This window comes from Biomphalaria glabrata, chromosome 1 (genome assembly GCF_947242115.1).
Source record: "Biomphalaria glabrata chromosome 1, xgBioGlab47.1, whole genome shotgun sequence".
NCBI classification, from domain to species: domain Eukaryota; kingdom Metazoa; phylum Mollusca; class Gastropoda; family Planorbidae; genus Biomphalaria; species Biomphalaria glabrata.
This window is the reverse complement of record NC_074711.1, coordinates 43,662,276-43,688,962: the sequence shown is the minus strand read 5'-3', so window position 1 is coordinate 43,688,962 and position 26,687 is coordinate 43,662,276. Positions and strand designations below refer to the sequence as shown.

General features: G+C 35.1%; 2 protein-coding genes across 6 annotated transcripts in view; both read right to left on the bottom strand.

Annotated features, from left to right (window-relative positions):
• The window catches only part of LOC106066393 (uncharacterized), a 55,633-nt gene that overhangs the window by 27,040 nt on the left and 1,906 nt on the right, over positions 1 to 26,687 (bottom strand). For 2 of the 5 annotated variants that reach the window (XM_056038076.1, XM_056038084.1), the window contains exons 1-2: positions 4,250 to 4,388; positions 148 to 253 (exon numbers count right to left, since the gene is read on the bottom strand). The gene's annotated coding sequence lies outside the window, so the exon portion shown is untranslated. Of the gene's footprint in view, positions 1 to 147; positions 254 to 4,249; positions 4,389 to 16,555; positions 16,595 to 22,776; positions 23,129 to 26,687 lie in introns of those variants that run through there. The other 3 variants (XM_056038063.1, XM_056038056.1, XM_056038069.1) reach the window with 3 other exon arrangements.
• LOC129927724 (myosin regulatory light chain 12B-like) lies at positions 24,870 to 25,580 on the bottom strand. Its single transcript, XM_056038092.1, is given in 2 exon segments — positions 24,870 to 25,236; positions 25,239 to 25,580. Coding segments are annotated over 2 exon segments (501 nt in total). The 5' UTR covers positions 25,492 to 25,580; the 3' UTR covers positions 24,870 to 24,988.

Below are 26,687 nucleotides of genomic sequence, written 5' to 3'. Positions count from 1 at the left end.
ATAGTCACACAGATACACTTAACAGTCACACAGATACACTTAACATAGTCACACATATACACATAACATAATCACATACACTTACACAGGCAGACATATAAACATTGTAAGTAAATAGTATAGCAGTGCCACTTAGCAGTCTCTCACCCTCACAAGTATTATGCACATGTCTTGACCAGTGGGGCTGCTAGCGCCGCTGTACATTGAAGAGAGAGGCTTCAAAAGTCGCAGTAAGAGGCAGTAGAATGGCTCTCTGAAAAAAAAAACAAGGGTTAAAGTTCAACCCATAAATCAATTATCTCATACATAATAGAACCGTTTTCTAGCAGTGCCATGACTTGTTTCCTTTAGTGAGAACACTTGAAGGTTTTCTTTTATCTAAACTCACTTAGTACTCAGCTTATCTAAACTCACTTAGTACTCAGCTTTATCTAAACTCACTTAGTACTCAGCTTTATCTAAACTCACTTAGTACTCAGCTTTATCTAAACTCACTTAGTACTCAGCTTTATCTAAACTCACTTAGTACTCAGCTTTATCTAAACTCACTTAGTACTCAACTTTATCTAAGCTCACTTAGTACTCAGCTTTATCTAAACTCTCTTAGTACTCAGCTTTATCTAAACTCACTTAGTACTCAGCTTTATCTAAACTCACTTAGTACTCAGCTTTATCTAAACTCACTTAGTACTCAGCTTTATCTAAACCCATTCAGTACTCAGCTTTATCTAAACTCATTCAGTACACATCTCTATCTAAACTCATTCAGTACTCAGCTTTATCTAAACCCATTCAGTACTCAGCTTTATCTAAACTCATTCAGTACACATCTCTATCTAAACTCATTCAGTACTCAGCTTTTTCTAAACTCACTCAGTACACAGCGTTATCTAAACTCATTCAGTACTCGGCCTTATCTAAGCTCACGCAGTACACATCTCTATCTAAACTCATTCAGTACTCAGCTTTATCTAAACTCACTCACTACACAGCGTTATCTAAACTCATTCAGTACTCGGCTTTATCTAAACTCACTCAGTACACAGCGTTATCTAAACTCATTCAGTACTCAGCTTTATCTAAACTCACTGTATTGGTACTCAGCTTGTCTAAACTTGATATATTGTATTGAATGTATTGACCTAGTCTATACAGTGGCAAACCCATGAGCCTAGGGGGGGGGGGGGTGGATAGGAGGGAGAGGTGTAATGCTGAGCTGAGGGCCGAGACAGTTGCAATGTTGTTGGACTGGTTAAAAACAAAATTTTAAAAATCTCAAGAATATTTTAAAGAGTTTCTATAAATAACCAAAGTCATCATTGACTTTAAGACATACCGACTAGCTAGCAATATGAAACTTAGCAACTGTTGCCTTGCCCTTGTAATAACTAGATCGAGATCTAAGTACTTATCACATTCAACGTCACCTCTTTGAAACAATAGCTCCAATATGTATTCTTTTGTTTTAAGTGACTTATCGTGTCATCCAATGCGTAAGTATTATGAAGAAGATATTGTTTGGGACAAAAGGGGTGGGGAATATATAGATCAATAGCAAATAGGAGATGAACATAGTAATACAACAAACCAGCAGGAATCAAGACAACTGGAAATGGAAGGATGTCTCTCCATAGAAGGAGGCAAAGCGAATGGATTAAGGTATCAACTATTTTATCTTTATTAGCCAGAGTGAATGGATGAATTATCTGAGAGTGAGGACACCCATCTCGAGATGATTCGGAATAAGAAATGTGACACTGACAGGGTCATGTCCAGTTGACCAGGAGAGGGAGCCAACTTGTAGACGGGATAAATTATGAAACAAAATTAGTCAGCGCTCCCGGAGACTGTAGAGTGAAGAGTGCATGGAGCAGAACCAATGGGACAATAATAGTCGTGATCAAAATAGTTGGCAAGTGGAGAGGGAAGAACTAGAACAGTTTAAAGATCTACTAGTAGTACACACTGGCTACGCTTGTTAGTTTATAGATAGATCTACTAGTAGTACACAATGGCTACTCTCTTAAGTTTATAGATAGATCTACTAGTAGTACACACTGGCTACTCTCGTTAGTTTATAGATAGATCTACTAGTAGTACACACTGGCTACTCTCTTAAGTTTATAGATAGATCTACTAGTAGTACACACTGGCTACTCTCGTTAGTTTATAGATAGATCTACTAGTAGTACACACTGGCTACTCTCTTAAGTTTATAGATAGATCTACTAGTAGTACACACTGGCTACTCTCGTTAGTTTATAGATAGATCTACTAGTAGTACACACTGGCTACTCTTGTTAGTTTATAGATAGATCTACTAGTACTACACACTGGCTACTCTCGTTAGTTTATAGATAGATCTACTAGTAGTACACACTGGCTACTCTCTTAAGTTTATAGATAGATCTACTAGTAGTACACACTGGCTACTCTCGTTAGTTTATAGATAGATCTACTAGTAGTACACACTGGCTACGCTTGTTAGTTTATAGATAGATCTACTAGTAGTACACACTGGCTACTCTCGTTAGTTTATAGATAGATCTACTAGTAGTACACACTGGCTACTCTCGTTAGTTTATAGATAGATCTTCTAGTAGTACACACTGGCTACTCTCGTTAGTTTATAGATAGATCTACTAGTAGTACACACTGGCTACTCTCGTTAGTTTATAGATAGATCTTCTAGTAGTACACACTGGCTACTCTCGTTAGTTTATAGATAGATCTACTAGTAGTACACACTGGCTACTCTCGTTAGTTTATAGATAGATCTACTAGTAGTACACACTGGCTACTCTCGTTAGTTTATAGATAGATCTTCTAGTAGTACACACTGGCTACTCTCTTAAGTTTATAGATAGATCTACTAGTAGTACACACTGGCTACTCTCGTTAGTTTATAGATAGATCTTCTAGTAGTACACACTGGCTACTCTCGTTAGTTTATAGATAGATCTACTAGTAGTACACACTGGCTACTCTCGTTAGTTTATAGATAGATCTTCTAGTAGTACACACTGGCTACTCTCGTTAGTTTATAGATAGATCTACTAGTAGTACACACTGGCTACTCTCGTTAGTTTATAGATAGATCTACTAGTAGTACACACTGGCTACTCTCGTTAGTTTATAGATAGATCTTCTAGTAGTACACACTGGCTACTCTCGTTAGTTTATAGATAGATCTACTAGTAGTACACACTGGCTACTCTCGTTAGTTTATAGATAGATCTTCTAGTAGTACACAATGGCTACTCTCGTTAGTTTATAGATAGATCTTCTAGTAGTACACACTGGCTACTCTCGTTAGTTTATAGATAGATCTACTAGTAGTACACACTGGCTACTCTCGTTAGTTTATAGATAGATCTACTAGTAGTACACACTGGCTACTCTCGTTAGTTTATAGATAGATCTACTAGTAGTACACACTGGCTACTCTCGTAAGTTTATAGATAGATCTACTAGTAATACACACTGGCTACTCTCGTAAGTTTATAGATAGATCTTCTAGTAGTACACAATGGCTACTCTCGTAAGTTTATAGATAGATCTACTAGTAATACACACCGGCTACTCTCGTTAGTTTATAGATAGATCTTCTAGTAGTACACACTGGCTACTCTCGTAAGTTTATAGATAGATCTACTAGTAGTACACACTGGCTACTCTCGTAAGTTTATAGAAAGATCTTCTAGTAGTACGCACCTGCTACGCTCGTTCCAAGGGTAAAGGATCCACCTTCTTTTTTTTTTTTAATTGTTATGAATGGGCCACATTTTAACGATCAACCAACAGACTGTTTTAGCCCGTCAATTAGTGTCTCTGTTACAATGAAATGTTACGTCCCGCTCTGTGTATCTCTCTTTCTTTCGCTCTGTGTATCTCTCTTTCTTTCGCTCTCTGGAACCTCCATTTTGGTTATTTTAACCTGGGCATCGTGATTTCTCTGACATAGACTTTAGAATTGATTTGGAAAGACCCACCTCATAATGCGCCCCCGACAAACACGCACTCATATTTTGCGTCCGTTAATTTAGTATGACTCTCACTTACCCCCCCCCCCCATCCCCCGACAAAAAAAAGGTTAGTCCTTATCGTATGACTTCTCTTCCTTCTCAATTCGACCCTGACCCCAACACCCTTTTATTTTATTTTTTTTCATTTTTGCATTTTGTTCTCTAAATAAAAAGAAACATCAATTTGGTTTTATTTAGTTAATTATTGTAACCGTTCATCTCACCCTTTTTCAAAATGTTGTCACTTTTTAATGTAGCGAAATGACAAATATAGATTTATCTTTTTAATGCTATTAGTAGGCCTATTATTTTTTTGTTTGCCAGTGTTCCAGGGTAACATATTCCTTGCTCTTTCTCTTTCTCCTCTGGAAAAAAGAAAAAAAAAGACTCTAGGTCTATCTTATTAATACTGTTAGGGTTGGTTTTTGTCTAAAAAAAAAAAGTGAACTATAAAGGCTTATTAAAAATAAGTAGACCACAGACCACTGGCGGATCCAGAACTTTGGAGTTGGGGGGGGCGATTTTTTTCCAAACCCTAACCCTAACGCCCTGTAAACCATAACCCTAGGCATAAACGTGCGTACAGGATATATATATATATATATATATATATATATATATATATATATATATATATATATATATATATATATATATATTCGATATATGAGAATAAAATAAAACTGTTTCTCAATCTTCGGCGAAAAAAAATAGAAAAAAACAGTTACGTTGAGGCCTTTCTCTTGCAAGCTTGGGGGTCTGGGAGAGCGCTGTAAGCTTTCTCAGTGGGGTTCGGGGCGAAGCCCCGACACCCAAAAGCGTTTTCTTGCATTTTTCACGGTTGAAACGCATTTTCCTGACATCTACACTCATTATTTATCAGTGGGGTTCGGGGCGAAGCATCGACTCCAAAAGCGTTTTCTTGCATTCTTCACAGCAGTAACGCATTCTCCTGACCTACAGCTCATTATTCATTCTATAATAAAGGACCTTTTGAAAAATTTGGAAAAATATTCTAATATGAATTTATAGTCACTTAATACATTGCAAATACAACCGATTTGTTCTTTGAAAAGATCAGATACCCCACATATTTAGATTAAGGCTCTGAGGATCGCCGCCGAAAAAAAAAATTCGATAAATAATATTTAATAAAATTCAAGTATAAATTGTGAGTTCTAGTCCTAAATTTATTTAACTAGAAAAATATGAGATAGAGTAAAGGTTGGAAAAAGTCGACTAGGAAAAGATTATCTGGCTTTTGAACTCATCTCAACCTTGACTGTTATATTGAAAAATTTCGTTTGAATTATAACTTTTCCAAAGCAAAGTCTTTCTTAAAATAGTTATGATAAATTCATGTGAAATTACACAAACTCTGTCTGGAAAGGGGAAGGGCGGTAAAATGAAAACGATTAATCTTCGCTCCTTTTTATAATTTCTGCTAATGAATGCATTTCGCATTAAATAATAGGGGTTAGGCGACTCGATATAAGAATTTACTTTATAGCATATATAAATTATATTAGTGACAGATTTTTTAAATTTTGTAATTTCTTACTATAATACAAAAAGAAAAAGTATTGGTTTGTCCGATGGGGGGAAGGTGATTGCATGTATCGCACTTCCACCTTTTTATATTATAAAGATATTCGACTAATTTTGTTCATTACTATGATTTCTCCATAAAAGTAGGACCCCCCCACACACACAAAGGGTTTAGATGGGAAGGGCAGTAGAGGTATTCGCTCCTCCCCTTCCGATCGGCCAACGTGAACGACATAATATCAAGACCGGTTAAAATACCCATAACAAGTTTTAATGATATAGATATTTAATTGATTCTGTTAGCAAGCTGTGATTTCTACAAATAAATAGGACCGCCCCCCCCCTCTCGAAAGTTTATGGTGGGGAGGGGGCGGATTGATGCCATCGCCCCCTCCCGATCCTACCACATCGGCCAAAATACTAGAAGGGGTGGGTGAAATAATCTAAAAATAGGTTGAAATATAAATAATTAGTATATATTATAACATAAGTAATAAATTCGTATACAAATTGTGTGAATTCTATACTAAAATTCGTTCGCCCCCACCCGGGGGGGGGGTCGGTCGAGTGGGGGGGGGGCGATCGCCCCTAACGCCCCCTCCCCACCCCCTGGATCCGCCAGTGCCACAGACTTATATATACTATATATGTAGACTGGACATGGAGATTTTTTAACACTACAAAAATGTCGTGAAAATGTTTTAGAAAGTTGGACCAAGGCGTTGTTTTGTAAAGTAGTTTAAAGAAGTAAAGTTATTGTTTGTTTTTTCAACCCTAACCTATGTAACATAGAATTTAATTTTTAGATCTAGATCTAGTAATTGAACAAAAACAAGTTCTGCTCACCGGCTAGGCCCAGTACTTCTATCCTGATCTTTGTTCTCTTGAAACTCCTCGCATTCGTTTTACACTTGTGTTTCTTTAAAACTATTTTTTAAACTACGCATGCGCACTAAGTTATAAGTCTACTTTCATTCATCAAAATGTAACATATTGAAACAACCAAATTTCATTTCAACATTTGAACTACTGGAAAATTTGATGTCAAACATTGACAAAAATATTTCCTCATTATTTAAGGTTTAAATGGTTTAAACCAAACAAAATTTGCGTTCAAAGCTGCCTTTAAATGAGAGTTGATATTTTCAAAATAACTTCCCCCCCAAAAAATCGATGGAAACATTAATATATTCAGAAAACTTAGAAATTAGAATTTTTTGAATTAGTATTATTTCACTAGAACGAGGACCGGCCTAAGACATAATGTAAACTAGGCAGCTGCCTGGGACCACCGATTGCCATAGCAGAGACCCCAAAAACTATGATCTAATCTCAAAAATATCAGAACACTATGACTAGTCTACTAGCCTAGTTCTTAGTCTCTACTATGATTCAAGATCCGTAACGCTACGGGAATAGCGCTTTATAAATTTATTGTATTTTTTTATTTAGATGCAGGAAGGTTTCAATTTATTGAGTAATTTTATTTTTCGGTATTTTGTTTTTCTATTTCATTTGGGGCCACCTAATTCACTTCACCTAGGGCCTCAAATTACTTAACGCCGGCCCTGCTAGAACCAAAGATTTTCTGCAAGTGCATATTATTTGTATTTTATTACTTCACATCGCAATTAGAGAAAGTTTAGCTTGCCTTTCGTTGTTGTTTTGTTTAAATCAGACGTTACCCACGACTCTATCCAGATGAGCACAAAAGAAAAAGACAAATGGGAGTTTGTGTTATTTTTGTAACTATTTGAAGAAAAGACGGCCATCTTTAATGCGTGGACAAAAGTCAACAGCAGTCATTGCCCTTTAGCTGACTCTTCAGTTCCAACTAAGACTCCCCTCAGCCTCGGAATACCAGCTAACTAATAGAACCAATGACTTGACTTAATACACGGGGATTTTGTATTCCCCCAATTTGATGAAAATCGTTATTTCTTTCTTAGTGACTTTCAGGCCCTTGGATCAAATGGAATTTTTCCGAGGGGAAATAGCTGGAATATTTAACTTAGGATACATCATTCTAGGACATTCGATGAAATAGTTGCCAGAAATGAATTTTTAATGGCGTGGGTAGATCCTGACTTAAGGGTGAGACCGTGAGGGATGACCTTTTTGTTGAGGAGGTCATAATAAATGTACATATATAAATGCGACTTATCGTCAAAGTAGTATCGTCAGCGTCCACGTAAAGGGCGCTAATCGTCTTCTGAGTGACAGCTGAACAAATACAGAATCATGTTTTTCTCCTGGTTTTGTTTCACAACTTGTTTATCATTCTGTTTGTTCTCTTGGTTTTGTTTCACAACTTGTTTATCATTCTGTTTGTTCTCTTGGTTTTGTTTCACAACTTGTTTATCATTCTGTTTGTTCTCTTGGTTTTGTTTCCCAACTTGTTTATCATTCTGTTTGTTCTCTTGGTTTTGTTTCACAACTTGTTTATCATTCTGTTTGTTCTCTTGGTTTTGTTTCCCAACTTGTTTATCATTCTGTTTGTTCTCTTGGTTTTATGTCGTTAAAACAAGTTGTCATACTATTTAGTTCGATAATTAGAAACAAATAATTAAACCCCTTTTAGACCTTAAGATTTATAGGGCAGTAGAGGTAAAGATCATCTTTTTTTTTTGTCCATTAGTTAACGAGCAGGGTGTCAAGTGGCCTTTACTTCCCCCAACTAGTGTCAGGTGCTCTTTAGACTTGGGTAAACTCAGGGCGTCATTAAAATCCCGAAATAAAAAAAATCTCAGTCTTCACCGAAATTCTAACACGAGACCTTTTGGTTCGAAAGCCAAGCGCTTTACCATTCTGTTTGTATGAAAGAGCCAGATCTTAAAGTACATTCTATAGAAATAGTACAGCGCGTGCGTGTAACTGTTGAATGTAACATGGGAGATGTTGTAATAACACAACTAAACTGCTTTTTTTTAGTCATATCACAAGGTCCTAGGGGCTCGCAAGGACCTTCCTTCAGGGAACAATACCAGTACCAAGAAGAAGAGGCAGACAGAGAAAGCGATGGGAAGACAAAATAACAAAATGGGTGTTTTGAAAGAGATTCTATCAAGGGCGAAGGACAGAGAGAAATGGAGAAAGGCGGTGGCCAAATCATGTGTGATCCCCCAAAGATGTATCAGTGAAGATGAGGTAAAGGAGACATCTCGATCCTGTAGAAACTTATTATTTAAAATACACACTATGTCTGTAACAAAATTACAATGTTCCGAATCACCTTATATAAATATTCTTGAAACCATTTCCAATGAAATGTGGAGTCACACTAACAATATGTGTTTACGTCAAACTAATAGAGATTCTAAATCTAGACGATGTACACCTAGACTAGATCTTAGGAGTTCTAAATCAGAAGTCTAGGTCTAGTATCCTTTGGATACATCAGTTGCGTAGAGAGGAGGGAACTGATGTGTGGGCGACATCGTTCCGACCAAGCTAATGCCCAGGCATTCATCTCATTTCCATCAGATGATCCATAGTCGTAACGCGACTGAAGGAGGCCAACAGATGTCCATATATTGATAATATAAAAAAAATAATCACAAAAGTTTGAATTCCCGCTGGCTGATTTGGTAAATACGCACGTTCACGCATCTGACTGTGTCAAGATCACAGGCTCAACACGCGTTTGGAACCAAATATTTTTTTACATTATTTTTTTTAAATTTTATTTTGGGTTGTATAATGGGGGTATGATCTTTTTAAAAAATGTATTTTTAAAAATCTTTTTTTTTTGCTTTTTTAATATATACTATGTCTTTAAAAACAATTACATGTTCCGAATCACCAAATATAAATAGTTTTGAAACCATTTTAAATGAAATGTGGACTCATAGAAACAAATGTGTTGTGTATAATGTTATTCGCAAAGAATTAAAAAAAAAATGTGTACGCGTTCGTGTAGTATTGCTCAGTCACTGGCTGGTCAAGACAGGACAAGGAAGGGGCAAAGGCTTCTTTTTTTGGCTGACTCTTTTGTGGAGGCATTATGCAGTCTCTGCAGTCTCTGCAGTCTATGCAGCTTGTGTAAAAAATGTATCTAAAAATGTACGGCAATGTTCTGATGATTGATATTTCTTACTAATCCATGGCTACATTGTGTCGCCCCACACATTTATCTCATAATTATTAAAGAATGACTCCAATAGTATGTATTTATTTAGATCTGTATTAAATATTTTTATAGGCCTACTAATTTTATATCAATTGTCCAAGAAAATCTAGCTCTAGATCTATTTGAGTTTAGATTAGGCTATAGTTGTGTTGTGTTTTTTTTTTGTCATTTAATTTAATGATATATAATACCGAGATGAACTTTTTCTTTGTTTCTCACAAGACGTGTACAGTCGTTTCGATAATACTAATAATAAGCGAGTAGAAATGTGTAGCTTGGAGTGTCATAACCGTATTAGGCTTCCTATTTTTATTTCTTGCAATTTTGTATATCGTAACAAATACGCATTTAGCGGAACGTTAGACAGGTCTTCATCCAGATTTAGTGTAAATAAACCAAACACAGAAGCACTGAAAGATTCTATTTTTTGGAATTCAGATTCTGTTTTTTTGGAAACAAAAGTGGCATTTTATAGGGTGATCGAAAAAAACAACTATTGTGACGATCTCTTATTTGGGAAAATTTTATCTATTATATCAGATAGTCAGAAAATGAATGAAGTTTTTACACATCTAATCAAATAGAGCGTACAAAAGTTTTACACTCAATGCAGGTCGATCCTAGTGACTGACGGAGTAAATTTCTTCTTTGGCATCATCATGGATTTCTCCACATTGACCATGCGCGAAAAAAGATGCCCGACGGCACTTCGACTCTCTTTGCCTTTGTAAAAAACTCGAAGCTAGTGTTCCATTAGTATAGTTCCATGATTAGACTACTAAAGATTTATTCCTTAACCATCACTTATTATTTTAGTCTAGTGTAGGTTATAAAAGTAAATTGGTCGAAAGGAAGTAAAAATGGACCTCTTGGAGGTTCGCCTTAAAAATTTAAAATAAATAACAGTTTGACCTTTCCCTTTAGGTAGTTGAGATAAACCGACAGACGAGGCATACACACTAAATAATAAATAAATACATTTAATGACAATGTACAATGAGGGAGACATAAATAGCACACAAGACCAACATACCTTCGGAATCCTGACATGCAACGCACGATATAAATAAAAAAAATTAAAATACACACACACAAAACGCTTACTGCACACACAACATACAACAAACACAACACACACACAACAAACACACAAACACCACACAAAACAACACACAAACACCATAACACAACCCACAACACAACAAAAGCACACACACACACACAACACAACAACACACACACAAAACACAATACACACCAAAAAATCAACACAACACACAAACCATACACACACAACACACACTCACGACACACACAACATAACACAAACACACACAACAACAAACACACACGCACAACACAACACAACAACACACACACAACACAACACACACACAACACAACACGACACACAACACAAAACACAACAACAGCACACACACACACACAACACAACAACACACACACAAAACACAATACACACCAAAAAATCAACACAACACACAAACCATACATACACAACACACACTCACGACACACACAACATAACACAAACACACACAACAACAAACACACACGCACAACACAACACAACAACACACACACAACACAACACAACAACACACACACACACAACACAACACGACACACAACTCAAAACACAACAACAGCACACACAACATACACATAGAACACAAACAACACACATTACACACACATCAACATACACACAACATTCATACAACATACACAACACACACAACAAAACAAAACACACAACAACAACACACACTCATACAACACAACTACACACACACAACACACGCACAACGCAAAACACACACAACAACACAGACAACAAAACAACACACATACAGACATACATACTACTTACTGCTTTATAGTATAGATAGACTTTATAATATTCTAATAATGATAGGCCTTTAGATCTGTCTGCTGTATAGTATAGATTTAAAGATTTGGTTATCATTAGTCAAACGGGGAGGGGGCAGAGGGCCTTTCGTATCGTTTCCACACTCACTCTCCCCTCCTCCTTCGTACTGTAAACCAAAAGACTAGGATGTTAGCAGAAGTGAGGATCTAGTCTGGGAAATTACACAATTTGTATAAATAATTCTTTTTTTTTAAATCTTTTTTTCTATAGCTTATATCAGCTGGTTATATCAGCACTCTGTCTTACAGATTTGTGAGCTGGTTATATCAGCACTCTGTCTGCCGTACAGATATGTGAGCTGGTTATATCAGCACTCTGTCTTACAGATTTGTGAGCTGGTTATATCAGCACTCTGTCTGTCTTACAGATTTGTGAGCTGGTTATATCAGCACTCTGTCTGTCTTACAGATTTGTGAGCTGGTTATATCAGCACTCTGTCTGTCTTACAGATTTGTGAGCTGGTTATATCAGCACTATGTCTTACAGATTTGTGAGCTGGTTATATCAGCACTATGTCTGTCTTACAGATTTGTGAGCTGGTTATATCAGCACTATGTCTTACAAATTTGTGAGCTGGTTATATCAGCACTATGTCTTACAGATTTGTGAGCTGGTTATATCAGCACTCTGTCTGCCGTACAGATATGTGAGCTGGTTATATCAGCACTCTGTCTTACAGATTTGTGAGCTGGTTATATCAGCACTCTGTCTGTCTTACAGATTTGTGAGCTGGTTATATCAGCACTCTGTCTGTCTTACAGATTTGTGAGCTGGTTATATCAGCACTCTGTCTGTCTTACAGATTTGTGAGCTGGTTATATCAGCACTATGTCTTACAGATTTGTGAGCTGGTTATATCAGCACTCTGTCTGTCTTACAGATTTGTGAGCTGGTTATATCAGCACTGTGTCTTACAGATTTGTGAGCTGGTTATATCAGCACTACGTCTTACAGATTTGTGAGCTGGTTATATCAGCACTATGTCTTACAGATTTGTGAGCTGGTTATATCAGCACTATGTCTTACAGATTTGTGAGCTGGTTATATCAGCACTATGTCTTACAGATTTGTGAGCTGGTTATATCAGCACTCTGTCTGTCTTACAGATTTGTGAGCTGGCTATATCAGCACTATGTCTTACAAATTTGTGATCTGGTTATATCAGCACTATGTCTTACAGATTTGTGAGCTGGTTATATCAGCACTCTGTCTGTCTTACAGATTTGTGAGCTGGTTATATCAGCACTATGTCTGTCTTACAGATTTGTGAGCTGGTTATATCAGCACTATGTCTGTCTTACAAATTTGCTTGCTGGTTATTTCTCCCACATCCCATTTTAGTATCGAGTTGAAACTTTTCACAATTATTAATTTTCCTAAAACAAATATAAATCAATAAAAAGAAATTAACCAATTAGTTTATTAAATGGTGTTTTATATCGAAAAAGGGAAAAAGTTTTGAAAGATGTGGCTTTTTTAGGTGGAGTTCTTACCCTAATATAACTTTTGTGCTGTCGTTGTTGTTTTATTTTCAGTATTTTATATTTTGCTTGTTGGTTTATTGCTATTTGAAGTGCGCAGGTGCAGGTTTATATATCAATTGATTGCTTAGGGTTAACTGGGTAAGGTAAAATAAAAATAGTTGTAGAACTGTTGTGGAACTGTTGTAGAACTGTTGTGGAACTGTTTTTACTAAAAAAATACTCATTTGGGAATCTCTGACATATAACGCCAATGTAAAAAATATATATATATAAATGCATTCCTATTAAATTTTATAAATAGACAAGGTTACAAAAGACAGTTTGTGTGGAAACACAAACTCAAAATCGGCCCCCGAAGTGGTCCACCAGGCAGGCTTCAATATTTTCAGAAAGAACATCCGAATGAAATTATATCAAAGACAAATGAGAGATAAGAATGGATAATGAAGGTTAACAGATCTTGTGTAGTGCCCCAACGGTCCAGCAGATCAAAGGATATGTGAAAGTGAATGTAAAGATGTGAACCTGGCCTAACTAGTTCCCCTTTCAGACCTTTTGGTCTATATGGCAGATGTAAATTTCATCAGTTTTTTTTTTTTGGCCTACGGTTAACGAGGGTGTCATGTAGCCAGCACAACTACCAACCGCCTTTACTTTTCCCTAACCAATGTTAGGTACCCATTAGAGCTGGGTGGACTCAGAGGCGCCCAAAGATTCCAAAGTTGAAAATCCCAGTCTTCACCAGGATTCGAACCCGGGACCCCCGGTTCGTAAGCCAAGCGCGTTACCGCTCAGCTACCGCGCCTCTCCTGACCTAGCTGAAGTCTTAAATTTGATGTAATTTTTTTGAAAAGGCTCAATCTCTTATTCGAATGCTCAAAAAAAATAAATAATTATGTGTCTGTACATTCATGAAGGCGTTCACGAAAATGAAGTTTACAAGATTAGTATTCGTTTTAAATTAGGTCTAACTTATAATGCATACTTATTAGCTTTTTCTCTTTAAAAAACTGCTTGCATAACTGATTTTAAAAATTAGATTTATCGCTTTCAGAAAAAAAAAGTTGCCGCTGCATCAGAACTTTGAATGGTCTAAAATATTGTGATGTCGGATTTTCAATATCTTTTCTAGTTTACGAGATCTAAACGGGACGGACGGACAGACGGACAGACATTTCGCACAAAACTAATAGCGTCTTTCCCCTTTCGGGGGCAGCTAAAAATGACAATCTGAATATTTTATTTTTTAATTTGAAAACGCGTTCAAAAACACAAAACATAAAACCAACGAATGAAAACAACAGCGTACAAAAAAAAGTATTTCTAAAAAAAACATTTAAAGAGAAACATCCTTAGAATTTAGAATAAAAAAAAAACTTGTCATGAAATATTTTTGTAAAAGACAACATGCGGATTGAAAAGAAACTGAAAAAAAAATTGTTCTAATGAGACACTGGACATTGAAGGCTGTCTTGCCCCTCATTCTAATGATTTAGAGTGGACAACAGATGTTCTTGGAATTAAAGGGGGAAAAAATAAAGAGAATGAAAATAAAAGGAAAATTCTCGGGTGATGTTTCGTTATTATTATATATTAGTTCTTTTAAAAGTCCTTATTATTATGCAATCGCATTACTAATTTAATTAAGCTCTAATTACTGATCTCATTTAACTTATGTGATTGGAATAAAACCCTCAACCCAACATATAAATTTATTCAGTTGGTTTTACTGCGGTTTACTTTAGCTTCACACATATATCGATTTATCATTAGAAATACACTTGACTCTCTGTCTGGTAGAGGCCTGGAGACATAATGTATTTTAATTATTAACTATAAATGTTTAACCATTTATTGCTGTGTTTGCTGACTTACGGTGTGACATGCTGTAGATTGCGTCAGCAATGAGAAGGTTCGATTTTTATGTTCCGTTCTCCAATCTATTTCATCTTGGTTTCACAATTTTGCATTTTTACATTTCACTATCACTTCAAATCTCTTACATCAGCGATGGGGTGATTAGGTGATGTGGTGCTTAGGGTCAACTTGTGTCCTTTTTTTCGCCGCACCCATTACTCCACATATCTAGGTAGAAGAATCTAAAATGCCCCCCCCCCCACCCGTGTATCCCCCAATTACAAAACAATAAGAGACTAGAGAGCGATTTAAAAGGGAGTTTGTTTGAACACAGATATAGAACATAGAGAATGAGGATGTACCCAAACATTGTTGCATTTATATTATGTATCCTAACCTACTGTCACGTGATAAATATCGTTCATGTCAATGTCAAGGTTGTTTTAATTATATAATCAACAAGCGGAATAATATTCGAGAAACAACAGTAAATTTTTATAGAACTAAGTAATACAAAAGGAGTTTAAGAATGTGTAAGGACTTCCCTAACAGAAAATTATCGTTCTTTTCTGTACAAAAGAGATTCTAATTTTAGAGAGGATATAAATACAAGGGGAGACAATAACTTGGGTAATCCAGTTAATATGTTTTGAGCTTCTTATTTAAATATTTTTAGTGAATTTATTATTGAGATTAAGCTAAATAGTGTGTTTATAGTGTGCGTTTAATTTATTAATAATTTCTACTTGAGGAATGAAACTTTCATTTAGTATTACTTTGGACTACTGTTTCCTGACCTAAACAGATAACTACAGCTTTGGGCATTGGGTTCTGTAAAAACTTTTGGAAATATAAATATATATATGCAACATGCACTCTTCATCACAAACATATAATCACTATTTCTTCGACTTGCCGTGAACGATAGTATACGTATATTTAACATGTTCTTACTTAACTTAAGGCGAGGGCAATTCTCCTCCAGGTGGAGATAGTTGTCAGAGTGACTGTGAGGGATTATCTGTAATTATCAAATGTGTTTTTACCATAGACTTTTATATAAGTCGATGGTTTTACATTCTCTGTGAAAGCGTGTGTGTGTGTTGAACTATTTCCAAACTATATCTAGAGCTACAAATAAGCCTCTATTAGACCTAGAGCTACAAGTAAGCCTCTATTAGATCTAGAGTTACATGTAGGCCCCTATTCTAAAACAAAAATTAAAAGTCCTAAAAATTGAGACAGGAATTAGAAAGACCTGTCAAAAGTATATGTGTACGCGTTTTTTTTTCTAAAGGGGCGGGTGTGTAATACGGTTTATAAAGGTGGCGCCTCTCTAAATCTAGAACTGACAAAATAAATATGTAAAGAGTGGACTAAGTTGCGACTAGGTGCAGCCTTCAAGAATAGTTTTAGTTGCTTTGATTCTCTGTTTCTGTTGCCTGTAAACAGTTTAACTCCCGCTCACCTTAAAATGTTTCTGTTGCCTGTAAACAGTTTTACTCCCGCTCACCTTAAAATGTTTATGTTGCCTGTAAACAGTTTTACTCCTGCTCACCTTAAAATGTTTCTGTATCTTTTAATTTCTTCTAGTTGACTAGTTAGAAGAAACAAAACAAACAATGTACTTGTATGTATTACTATTTTGTTTACGATTTATTCATTTCAAGAATCATTTATTTGAAAACTGAAATGGCACTTAGGATAGGCTAATGGGCTTACAAATGTATTTTTAGTCTTAGTAAATCCTAGGATTTATTTTGAGTTTTTTTTCAATTATTGATATTTATATTATATGAATATCTTTCTAAATCAGACATTTTCAACTTTGCCTGAAGTAGATCTAGTCATTTTAATAAATGCCATTCAAAGCTGTGTATTTTATTTTCTTTCTTCAATAGACAAAAGCCATTTGCTGTTAGGCGTTCTTCTCCTTTTTAAGTTAGAAAAGCTGACGTTTGAGCTGATCTTTAAAATTACACGCAATAACAGTTATAATATAAACAGCACACAATAACACGCAATAACAGTTATAATATAAACAGCACAAATCCCCCCCCCCCAAATATTTTTTGTTGTTGTCATCTCAATGTTTACATACCGTATTGTTTTTAAATGTTGAACTTTATTTGAAAGAAAACAATTGGCTATGTTTTAAAATATTATTTTAGTCACAAGAAAGAGTACATTTCATTCTTACACTACATTTGACCTTAAAAATTCTAAATTTACTAATACTTTCATAAATTAAAAATAGATAACATCCTTTCCAATAGTTATCCACCTGTAAAGGAATGACCTTTCGGTTTTTTATTATCGTGGTACAACGATATAGTGAACTCTATACTATAGGTGTTTTGATAAGAAAATTTTGCATTTCATTTGATAATAAACCCTTTTTTTTTACAGGGAATAGTTCGAATGGCATAATATTAATACAATCTTTTTTGCATTAATCATTACAAAAATTTTACAAGAAATAATATTTTTCTTTTATTTATTGTAATAAAATTTACATTTTGAAAAAAGCAGTACATTTCTATTGTAAACCAATATTACTTTGAGTATTTTATTTATATAAAAAGAAAAAGTAAACATAAGTGGTCAGATAAATATTGAAACGGTTAAGTCTTATTACATGAACTATTTTGAAACGCAGAATTTAGTTCATGGAAATAAAAAAAAAAAACAGATTGAATTGAAGCATATGCTCTTCACGGCAGTTCGGAAGGCTATTATATTTTGAATTTAGGATTTTTAGGGCTCCCATGATTCAGTAAATGTCCACCCATCTCTAACGGGTACCTGACTTGAGTTGGACTAAGTAAAGGCGGCTGGTCGTCGTGCTGCTCGTTAAACATTGGCCAAAGAAACAGATGACCTTAACATCATTGGCCCTGTAGATCGCAAGGTCTGAAAGGGGAATTTTACTGTACTCACAAGGTCAAATACTGCTTTCTCAACTTAATTCAATATCCTTACGTTCAGTAAAACTCATGCTGTCAAAATCATTTTATATGTTTAAAAAAGCATGTATGTATTTCGACCTAGGTCTAGATCTTTGTCGTTTTATGGCGTTGAGCCTGTTCATTTATAAATGCTGTAATTATAAAGTTGGTGAAACTTATTGTTAGCGAGAAAACATTAATAATTTTACTACATTATTTTTTGGACAGGATTCTAGCCATAGTTGCTTTTTAGTTTATTTATTTTCTGCTCCATCTTTTTCGTTTCTTTTGCCTTTTGATTCCAATGAACACATGTCTACACTGTTCAAGATAATAGCAAGGTTTTATGAAGCACTTCGTAGCGCCGACTTGAGATCATGCAACAACTCCACCAAACCAATAACAATTCGTATGTGACTGGACATGTCATCTATAGGACTGAAAACGTTGTTGGTCTCTTTACAGATTCATCCGAATCACACTAACGTCGATCTCATTAAGAAACAATGGCCTTAATTTTCTTGTTTATCGTTTGGTGTGTATGAGGAATTGACGTCTACTAGAACTATATACGGATGTAGGGTATTTACAACAATGATTAAGATTAGTATTAGTCTTTAAAGTGTAAAAGATTTTTTTTAAATCACGACGCTCTTAAAACATTTTACTGGCATTCATGCGGCCCTTTCGGTGGCCGTACCGACCAGTAAGGTACCGGCCCACCGGACATTAGCCCGAACGCCCATATAGCCAGTCCGCCCCTGTTGTACTGGTATTTAGGTAGAAAAGGACTGGTGTCACTTGAGATAGGACACTCTGGGACTTCATAGCTGAGGTCCATGTCTGTTTGTACAGTTTATAAATACCTCGTTTAGTGTTAACTTTCGTTGAGTGTTTGCCTTAGATGTACAACAATATTTATTTTTTTTAATGACAGGATTTAAAAGCGGGTTCGTGTTAATATGAAACTCGTGCAAGATTCAGAAACAAAATCATGACTAACATTGTGTGTGAGTGGTTACAACCGATCTACAGTGGCCGCCAAAACATTTGTGTGACATAGCAAGCTTCTTTATTCTCTTGTTGTGCTTCAAACTTAGACACATCAATGTACTGTTTCGATCACTAATATTTAAATATTTAATTCAGTTGACCGCATTCAACCATAGCAAGTGTTTTATTAATCGTTTTAATGTCAACAAAAATATTGATTGAATTCATTGATATTCTCATAGCATTTTAAACTTTATGATTTTTTGTTGTTGGTTATATGACACTTTTAGTTGATGACACGAGCTCCCCTTTTTAGTATGTAGATAAATAGATGTATATAAAATGAAAATAAGTTTCGTTCACATTTAGTTGCAACTCTTTTCAACTTGCAAACTTTTCATCGGTATAAACAAAATGGGTAAACACGGTTCTAACGCTATTCCTAGAAATTTGACAGTTGACGTATATCTTTGGGGAAAAATGTACTACCTCATTGGCCACACTGGGAAAACTCTAGACGTTTGATCGTTGTTGTTTTTTTTCAAAGTATAATAAAAAGAAATAATTTAAATTTGTCAAGAGGTCTAGACAATGTTGATCTTGAACAGACCTACGTCAGCGGGTTTTACCGCCTGTAGGCCTCAATTATTAAATAGAACTAAATTGACGTTTACGAACATTGTATGCACACAGTCTGGATCTCTCATAATTGTACATACTCTAAGTAGATTTATATATTCGCTCCGCATGCCAGACTATCGCCTTCCCAAGCGACTTCTGTACGGGGAGTTGTGTGCAGGAAAGAGCTCCCAGGGTGGCCAATACAAGCGCTACAAAGACACTCAAGAGCTTTTTCAAGGAATGCGATATCGAAATTCACGGCTGGGAAGCACCAGCTGTCGATCGCTCTTCATGTCGTGAAGCTGTGAGTCTCGGAGTCTCAGGATTTGAAGCAAGAAGAGTGGCCTGGGCGAAAGAGCGCCGAACCAACAAAAGTCGAGAGAAGAAGCAGGCCTATCTGCAACTGACCAAACCTACCCATGCCAAGTATGCGGCCGGCTTTTTAAAGCGAGGATTGGACTTTACAGCCATCTTCGAGTCCATAGGAAATGAGAAATGTGCTCATCTTCGACCACGAAGGAGAAGCTATGTACATATATGCACGTATATACACACTCACAAAAGTGGGAGAGGATATGTGAAAAAATATGGTTCATTATTATAAAGAATAAAAGAATCGCTCTTACTAAACAGTTGCTCAGTTCATAATTCAGGAATTCGCTTTTTTAAATAAGTATTTTTTTAAATTTTAGGCCTACGTGTCTTGTTTAAATCTTAGCATTGGACTCACATTCACTCTTTGAAATGCTCATTTAAATAATTCTAAAAAACTAAACAATTTCATTGTATCAAAAGTATTATTAAATTGGAGAGTTTCACACTCAAAGTAATCTACCCTTTGTTTAAACTGATTCCGAAGATCCCGTTTCTGTTAAGAATCAACCCATTCCAACTCGAGAGACAAAGAAAGAGAAAGTGATCAAAAGAAATGTGGTGGCGATGTAGTTAAAGTGAAAGAAAAACGTAAGAAAATGAACAGAAGAAAATGTCGGAATAGATGTTGAAATAATTAAACAGACGCCATATTGAAAGATCTCTGTTGCCAACTTAATTAAACAATGGACCTCATTCACCAATCGTAAACAAACACCATTTAGCCACGTGGTTCTCTATCTCTTCTATACAGATTACGTAATACAAACAGGCTGTCACATGACAGTTTTTTTTCCATTGTTTTATCAACATTATCACGTGGCTAAATGTTTGTTTACGAATGGTGAATGAGGTCCATTTATTGTATGCTACTAGCGAAAGAATTTAGAAATGTGCTGAAAAGTGCGCAAACATGATTCTAATGTTGATTAAAATACTTCGCTTCTCAACACTTTCGTACTCTGTACACAGGATACATCAAACAGATATTTATAGATTTACCTTCGTGTATGAGAATGTCCAATGACGTAGGCCTACCTTTTACAAATTAACTCATTCATGAAATGTCCACTTCTCAAAAACTTAACTCCGTTTCTTTTGCTGTTTTTATTTGTAATCCGGATTTGTATTCATTCCGGTTGACTTCATCTTACGAGATACAAATATTACCGGTAACTATTTATATAGATCAAGAATTATTGTCCGAAACAAACCAGACTGTGAATTATGAGAATGGGTGTAGATCTATATCTAACTAATATATCTTTATATACATATAGGTAATTACTTTTGTGGCGGTTTCCTATTAATTAACTTGATTTTTATCTCAAAGTAACGCACACACTCGCGAGTTATTTTAAAACCCTATTGGAGCTTTTTGTACATGGCGGTAAAACTATAAACTCTAGACATATATATGTCTATACTATAAACTTTTTAGCTTTGTGTAGTATCCGGTGTAAGAAATAAAGGAAGTCTTGATAGCCTATATTTTTTAAAAGATGACTTTTTTTTCTCTTTTTAGAATTGCAGAATCAAAGTTTCTAGGCTCTCCTGTATTCAGCACCAACTAATTTCAACATGGGGGGGGGGGGGGACGGGGGAATTAGACTTTTAGCGAATGACTTACAACTTAGTTTAAAACAAATGGGCAACAAACTAGAGGTGAGGCTTGATAAGTAGATAAGCTACTGAGCATTGCGATAGTTTGAAAATTACTAGCTCCATTAGTTTTATGTAGTTGCCATCAGTGAAGTTCTTGGCATTGTTTAATGTATTGCCAATATTTCCACTTCACCGTCAAATAAGTAATTATGAAGATACAAACAGGTCACCATGTTATACGATTTTATAAACAATAGTTAGTTGTTTTTTTTTTTGTTTTGTTTTTTTTTTTTTTTTTTTGGGGGGGGGGGGGGGGGGTTTAGGGTTTTCAGCAACACGCTGATCAGTAGCAGACGACATAGTACAAGAAGCGTGATTTTAAAACATAGATCTAGGTTTACGATTCACCTTTTTATTATTATTATCTTATTTTCATTTCTTTTCCTGACGATTTTATTTTATTAGATTATATTTACTGTGTGTAAACAGTTAATAGGCCTATGTAGTGTGTTGTCACGCCTATGCTGACAAACTAGCCGATTTAGTTCTTGTTATGTGTAAACTTTTCAATAAATAGACTAAATTATACAAGCTACATTTTTAAAGTTCATTTCGACCTTTGACATCAATATATCAAAAAAAAATATAAATTTGTAAGTCCAAGTTGAACTAAAACCTACTAACACAGCTATCTGGTAACATGGGACTGTGTAACTATTCTATCAATGTGAATTCTTCACTAAGTAAATTGAATACAATAACACAAAAGTGCTTTTAAATCTTCATTTTAACATCTCCGTCATTGTAGCCAATATGTTTTAGGAATCGCTATTCAGCTTCCGAGGTTTAACACAAAATAAGGGATTTAACTTTGAAAAAAAAATTTTTGACTATCAGCTTTTCTAGTTTGGCAAACTAAAATATCCTTTCGTTTTTTTTTCTTTTATTTGAGTAAAAAAGTGTAGAGTATATCTGAAATAGAAACAGTTAGTTCAGATATAAACAGACCAGATAGAAGCAGTTAGACCAGACAGAAGCAGTTAGACCAGATATGTTATTAGGCTACAAAATCTCACTAAATCAACACGGTGATAAAGATTGATACGCAAGCCAGCTTGCTCTTTAAGTAGTGAGAAAAGTGAACAATTTAACAAAAAATATGAATTTTAATTATATGAGAAAAAGAAAACATTGACCATGAAAAGATTGAGAAACAGAATATATTGAATCAATGTCTAACCTATATTGGCATTGTCCACTTTGCTGGTGAATTTGTAACACAAATTGTGCGAATTTTTTTTTCAATTAAAAAACAAAAAGTCGAATTTAAATCCAAACATGATAATAGTCACAAGTGAGTGATCCACAACAATGTTCACGTGTGAGCGATTTGATGTTCAAGTGGAGGAATCTTTTCACGGACCTACTGAAGCCAAGTTTGCCTCACTTCTATTGTCCATGTCTAGCAGACGACTCCTGGTGGACTCACTATCTGGTCTACAGCCCGAGTTTCTCACGAGGATCGATCCGAATGTTAAGTCGAGAGACGCCCAGTGCTGAAACCTCCAGGGACATCACTCTCATGTCCAGATCTATCAAATATTGAAACATCATGTGGAGAGGAGAAATTAACACCCCTTTAAAATATCTGTTTATTTGTTTGTTCAGTTTATTTCAACACACGTCAAAGTATTTTCAGTTCATGAACATATTGCTTTTTAAATATTTTTTAATAAAGTAAAATAATTGTAAAATGTAATTTTACGAGGTTATATCATTTCACTCTGTCCGTCTGTCTGTCTGGTAAAAAGTTTATACACGTTATTTCTTATACAATCTCGGATTAAGTTGAAAGTTTACAATTATTTCTTGTATCTGACAAAAAAATAATAAAAAAATTATTTAAACAACTATTGGTAATTAATTTGTTTTGGTATCGAACAAGGGAACGAAATCGTACTTGACATATATGGTGGTATAAATGGAATTGGTTCCCTTGAGGAGGCTTGAGAAATTCAAGTTGCATATTTTTTATGCATTCAAAAAGCAATCACGGTAACACTGACACAGATACCCCCCCCCCTTTTTTTTATTTTTACACCTGGCCCAGACAAGTGATAGGGTCATAGCACATTGTGAAAACTTAAAGCAGGAAATTGCGCTTCACAAAAACAATTGGTAAAAATATTTCTAATAGCACATATTTATTATTGTTAGTCTAGATCTATTACAAATTTAAAAACATGACTGATTCAAATTAATTTGTTTAGAGCTATTTCATGCTTTCAGCTTTCTCACTACGTTATTATCCTATCACTTGTCTGGACCAGTTGGGAACATTGGGAGGGGGTGAAGAAAGAAAGAGATATCTGGGTGATTTTACCGTAGTCGGTTTTTAAAAGCATTTACAAAAAAAAAAAATTACAAAGACAGTTTATGTGGAAACACAAACTCTAAATTGACCCCCGAAGTGGTCCACCCAGGCTGGTAAAAAGGCAGGTTTCAATATTTTCAGAAAGAATAACAGCATGAAATTCTATCAAAGGCAAACGACAGAGAAGAATGGAGAAAGAAGGTCCAGCAGACCAAGGGATAGGTGAAAGTGAAGGTGAAGTTAGATGTTAACCTGGTCTAACTGATGTCATAATGATTATCTAATTGATCTAATTGTTCTTATTCTTATTCAAAGCCTCAAGAGAAAAAAAAATTTCCATAAGAAAAAAAACCTCCTTTTTTAAAGATACAATACATTTATTGAACAAAAAATGACAGGCTATGAAAGTTAGGTAATGGTCTTAGTGTTGACGCACACATAAATGCTTAGTAAGCTAAAACTCCCTTCAAGTCACCATGGTCTTATTAAATAGACATAAGACAAATACATTTCATTTCTTATCAGACTTACATGACAAGTGTGTATGGTGTCAGATACAGTCTAAGTATTATTTACATTATAAAAAGAAACTGAGATATGAACACATCTCAAGTCAATACTGAAAGATTGAAAGTCTAAAAAAAAAATCAACAATTAAAGAATCCCAATGAGCAAAATAAACATGGCTTGGAATAGTTATTAAAAAAATACTTTTCTTTTTGGAAATGAACATCACCAGTTGTAAAAAAAAAACACAAAAAAATGTTCCCTTTAAAGATGCATGTGGAATGTGATTTATCCATGGCAAATAAAACAAAACACAAATGTTGGATCAAAAATATTGAGATGAATTCTATAAAACAGGCCACTGAAACATAACAGTAAAAGCCCTTAAATTTGTAATTAATAGCTTATAATATTTACATGAAGTAAATTCTGTAATCCTAGGGGGGAAAAAAAAAGACCTATTAAACTTCATACAATACTACTTCCTCCATGAAAAAAAAAATGAAATAAGCAAGAATAAAAGTTATAGTGTCAGCATCCAGAATAAGTAATGCAAAGTTGTTCATATGTTTTAAAAGCTATTACTGTGTCTCATTTCACGTTTGCCATATTTCAGGATCCGTGTAAACTCAAGGTAGTTGAATTCTCCTTTCTTATTGATTGGTGCATCTCTGTACATGTCATCAACCTCATTATCTGTAAACCTGTCTCCCATTGTTGTCAGTAGTTCTCTTAACCTCTCTTCTGGAATAGATCCAGTTCCTTCTTCATCAAAGCAAGCGAAGGCATTTCTAATTACATCCTCAGGGTCTGTTCCTTCAGTTTGTCCCCAAACATTGTCAGGAACATGGTGAAATTAATAGGACCAGGGGCTGCACTCATCATTTCATCTAGATAGGCATCTGCTGGATCCTTACCTAATGAAGCAAGCATATCATGAAGATCTTCCTTATCAATGAAGCCATCTCTGTTCTGATCAATCATATTGAATGCCTCCTTAAACTCCTGTATCTGATCTTGATCAAATATAGCAAAGACATTTGAAGTTGCTCGCTGAGCCTTTCTGCTAGACATTTTGATATGTAGTATAACTATTCACTAATAAAGATACACACGGTTTACGTCTAGGTCTAGATCTACAGTCTATTTTTTAATTTTACAAATCAGTAAAATCAGTAAAAACTCCTTTAGTTACGTTTTTTATATACTGGGTTGCATTCTGCAGTTCATGTGATAAGATGAAAAACTACTTAATGATTGTTGTTTTAAATTATGTTCTACTTTTATGCATATTAAATAGATTTTTTATGTTTAAAAAAAAGTTGTTTTTTTTTTTAATGTAGTAGTTAGTATGACAGAACTTACTTAACTTAGCAATACATTTAAAAAAAAAAAATTACACAAAAACTCTAAAATCGTTTGCATAAATGTGTTAAAATATGGTAAATAATTGTCTGCCTTACTAAATAGCCTCCGGTATTTGTTAATATTAATAGTGAATAGTTGTAAAAATGGTGTATTTTTTATGAAAAAAACTGCTTGCATAGTTGATTTTTTAAATTAAATTTTTCGCTTTTAGAAAAAAGTAGCCGTTGCATCAGTAAGTTCTTAAATATTATTATGTCGGATTTTCACTATTTTTTCTAGCTTACGAGATCTAAACGGGACGGACGGACAGACCACACAAAACTAAAAGCGTCTATTCCCCTTCGGGGCCGCTAAAAATGGGAACGTCCTTTATTCGAACTCACGCTTCCTCAAGCTAAGGTCAGATATCTATGGAGGCGCGTTCGCTGAGCGGTAAAGCACTTGGCTTCTGAATCGAGGTCCCGGGTTCGAATCCTAGTGAAGACTGAAGATGAAGATTTTTAACTTCGGGCGCCAACCCAGCTCAAATAGATACCTGATATTAGTTTGGGAAAGTAAATACGGTTGGTCGTTGTTCTAGCCACATGACAGAAACAGAAGATTTTTACATCTGCCCTATAGATCGCAGGGTCTGAAAGTGGAACTAACTTACTTATATATGTATTGTTTGTTTAAAACTTATCATAAAGGGGACTAATTTAGCTTATACCACCACTTCAGTGAAGTACTATTTCTTTCCTTTGTTTTATATACCAAAAACAAATAATTAATAGCTATAGTTAATTAAATAATTGGTGTGTTTTTTCTTAATTAATTCTTGTCATGTGAAAGAGTGCAGAGTTTCAGCTTGATTCGAAATTGGATGTCGGAGAAATAGCGTGTACAAACTTGTGACCAGAGAG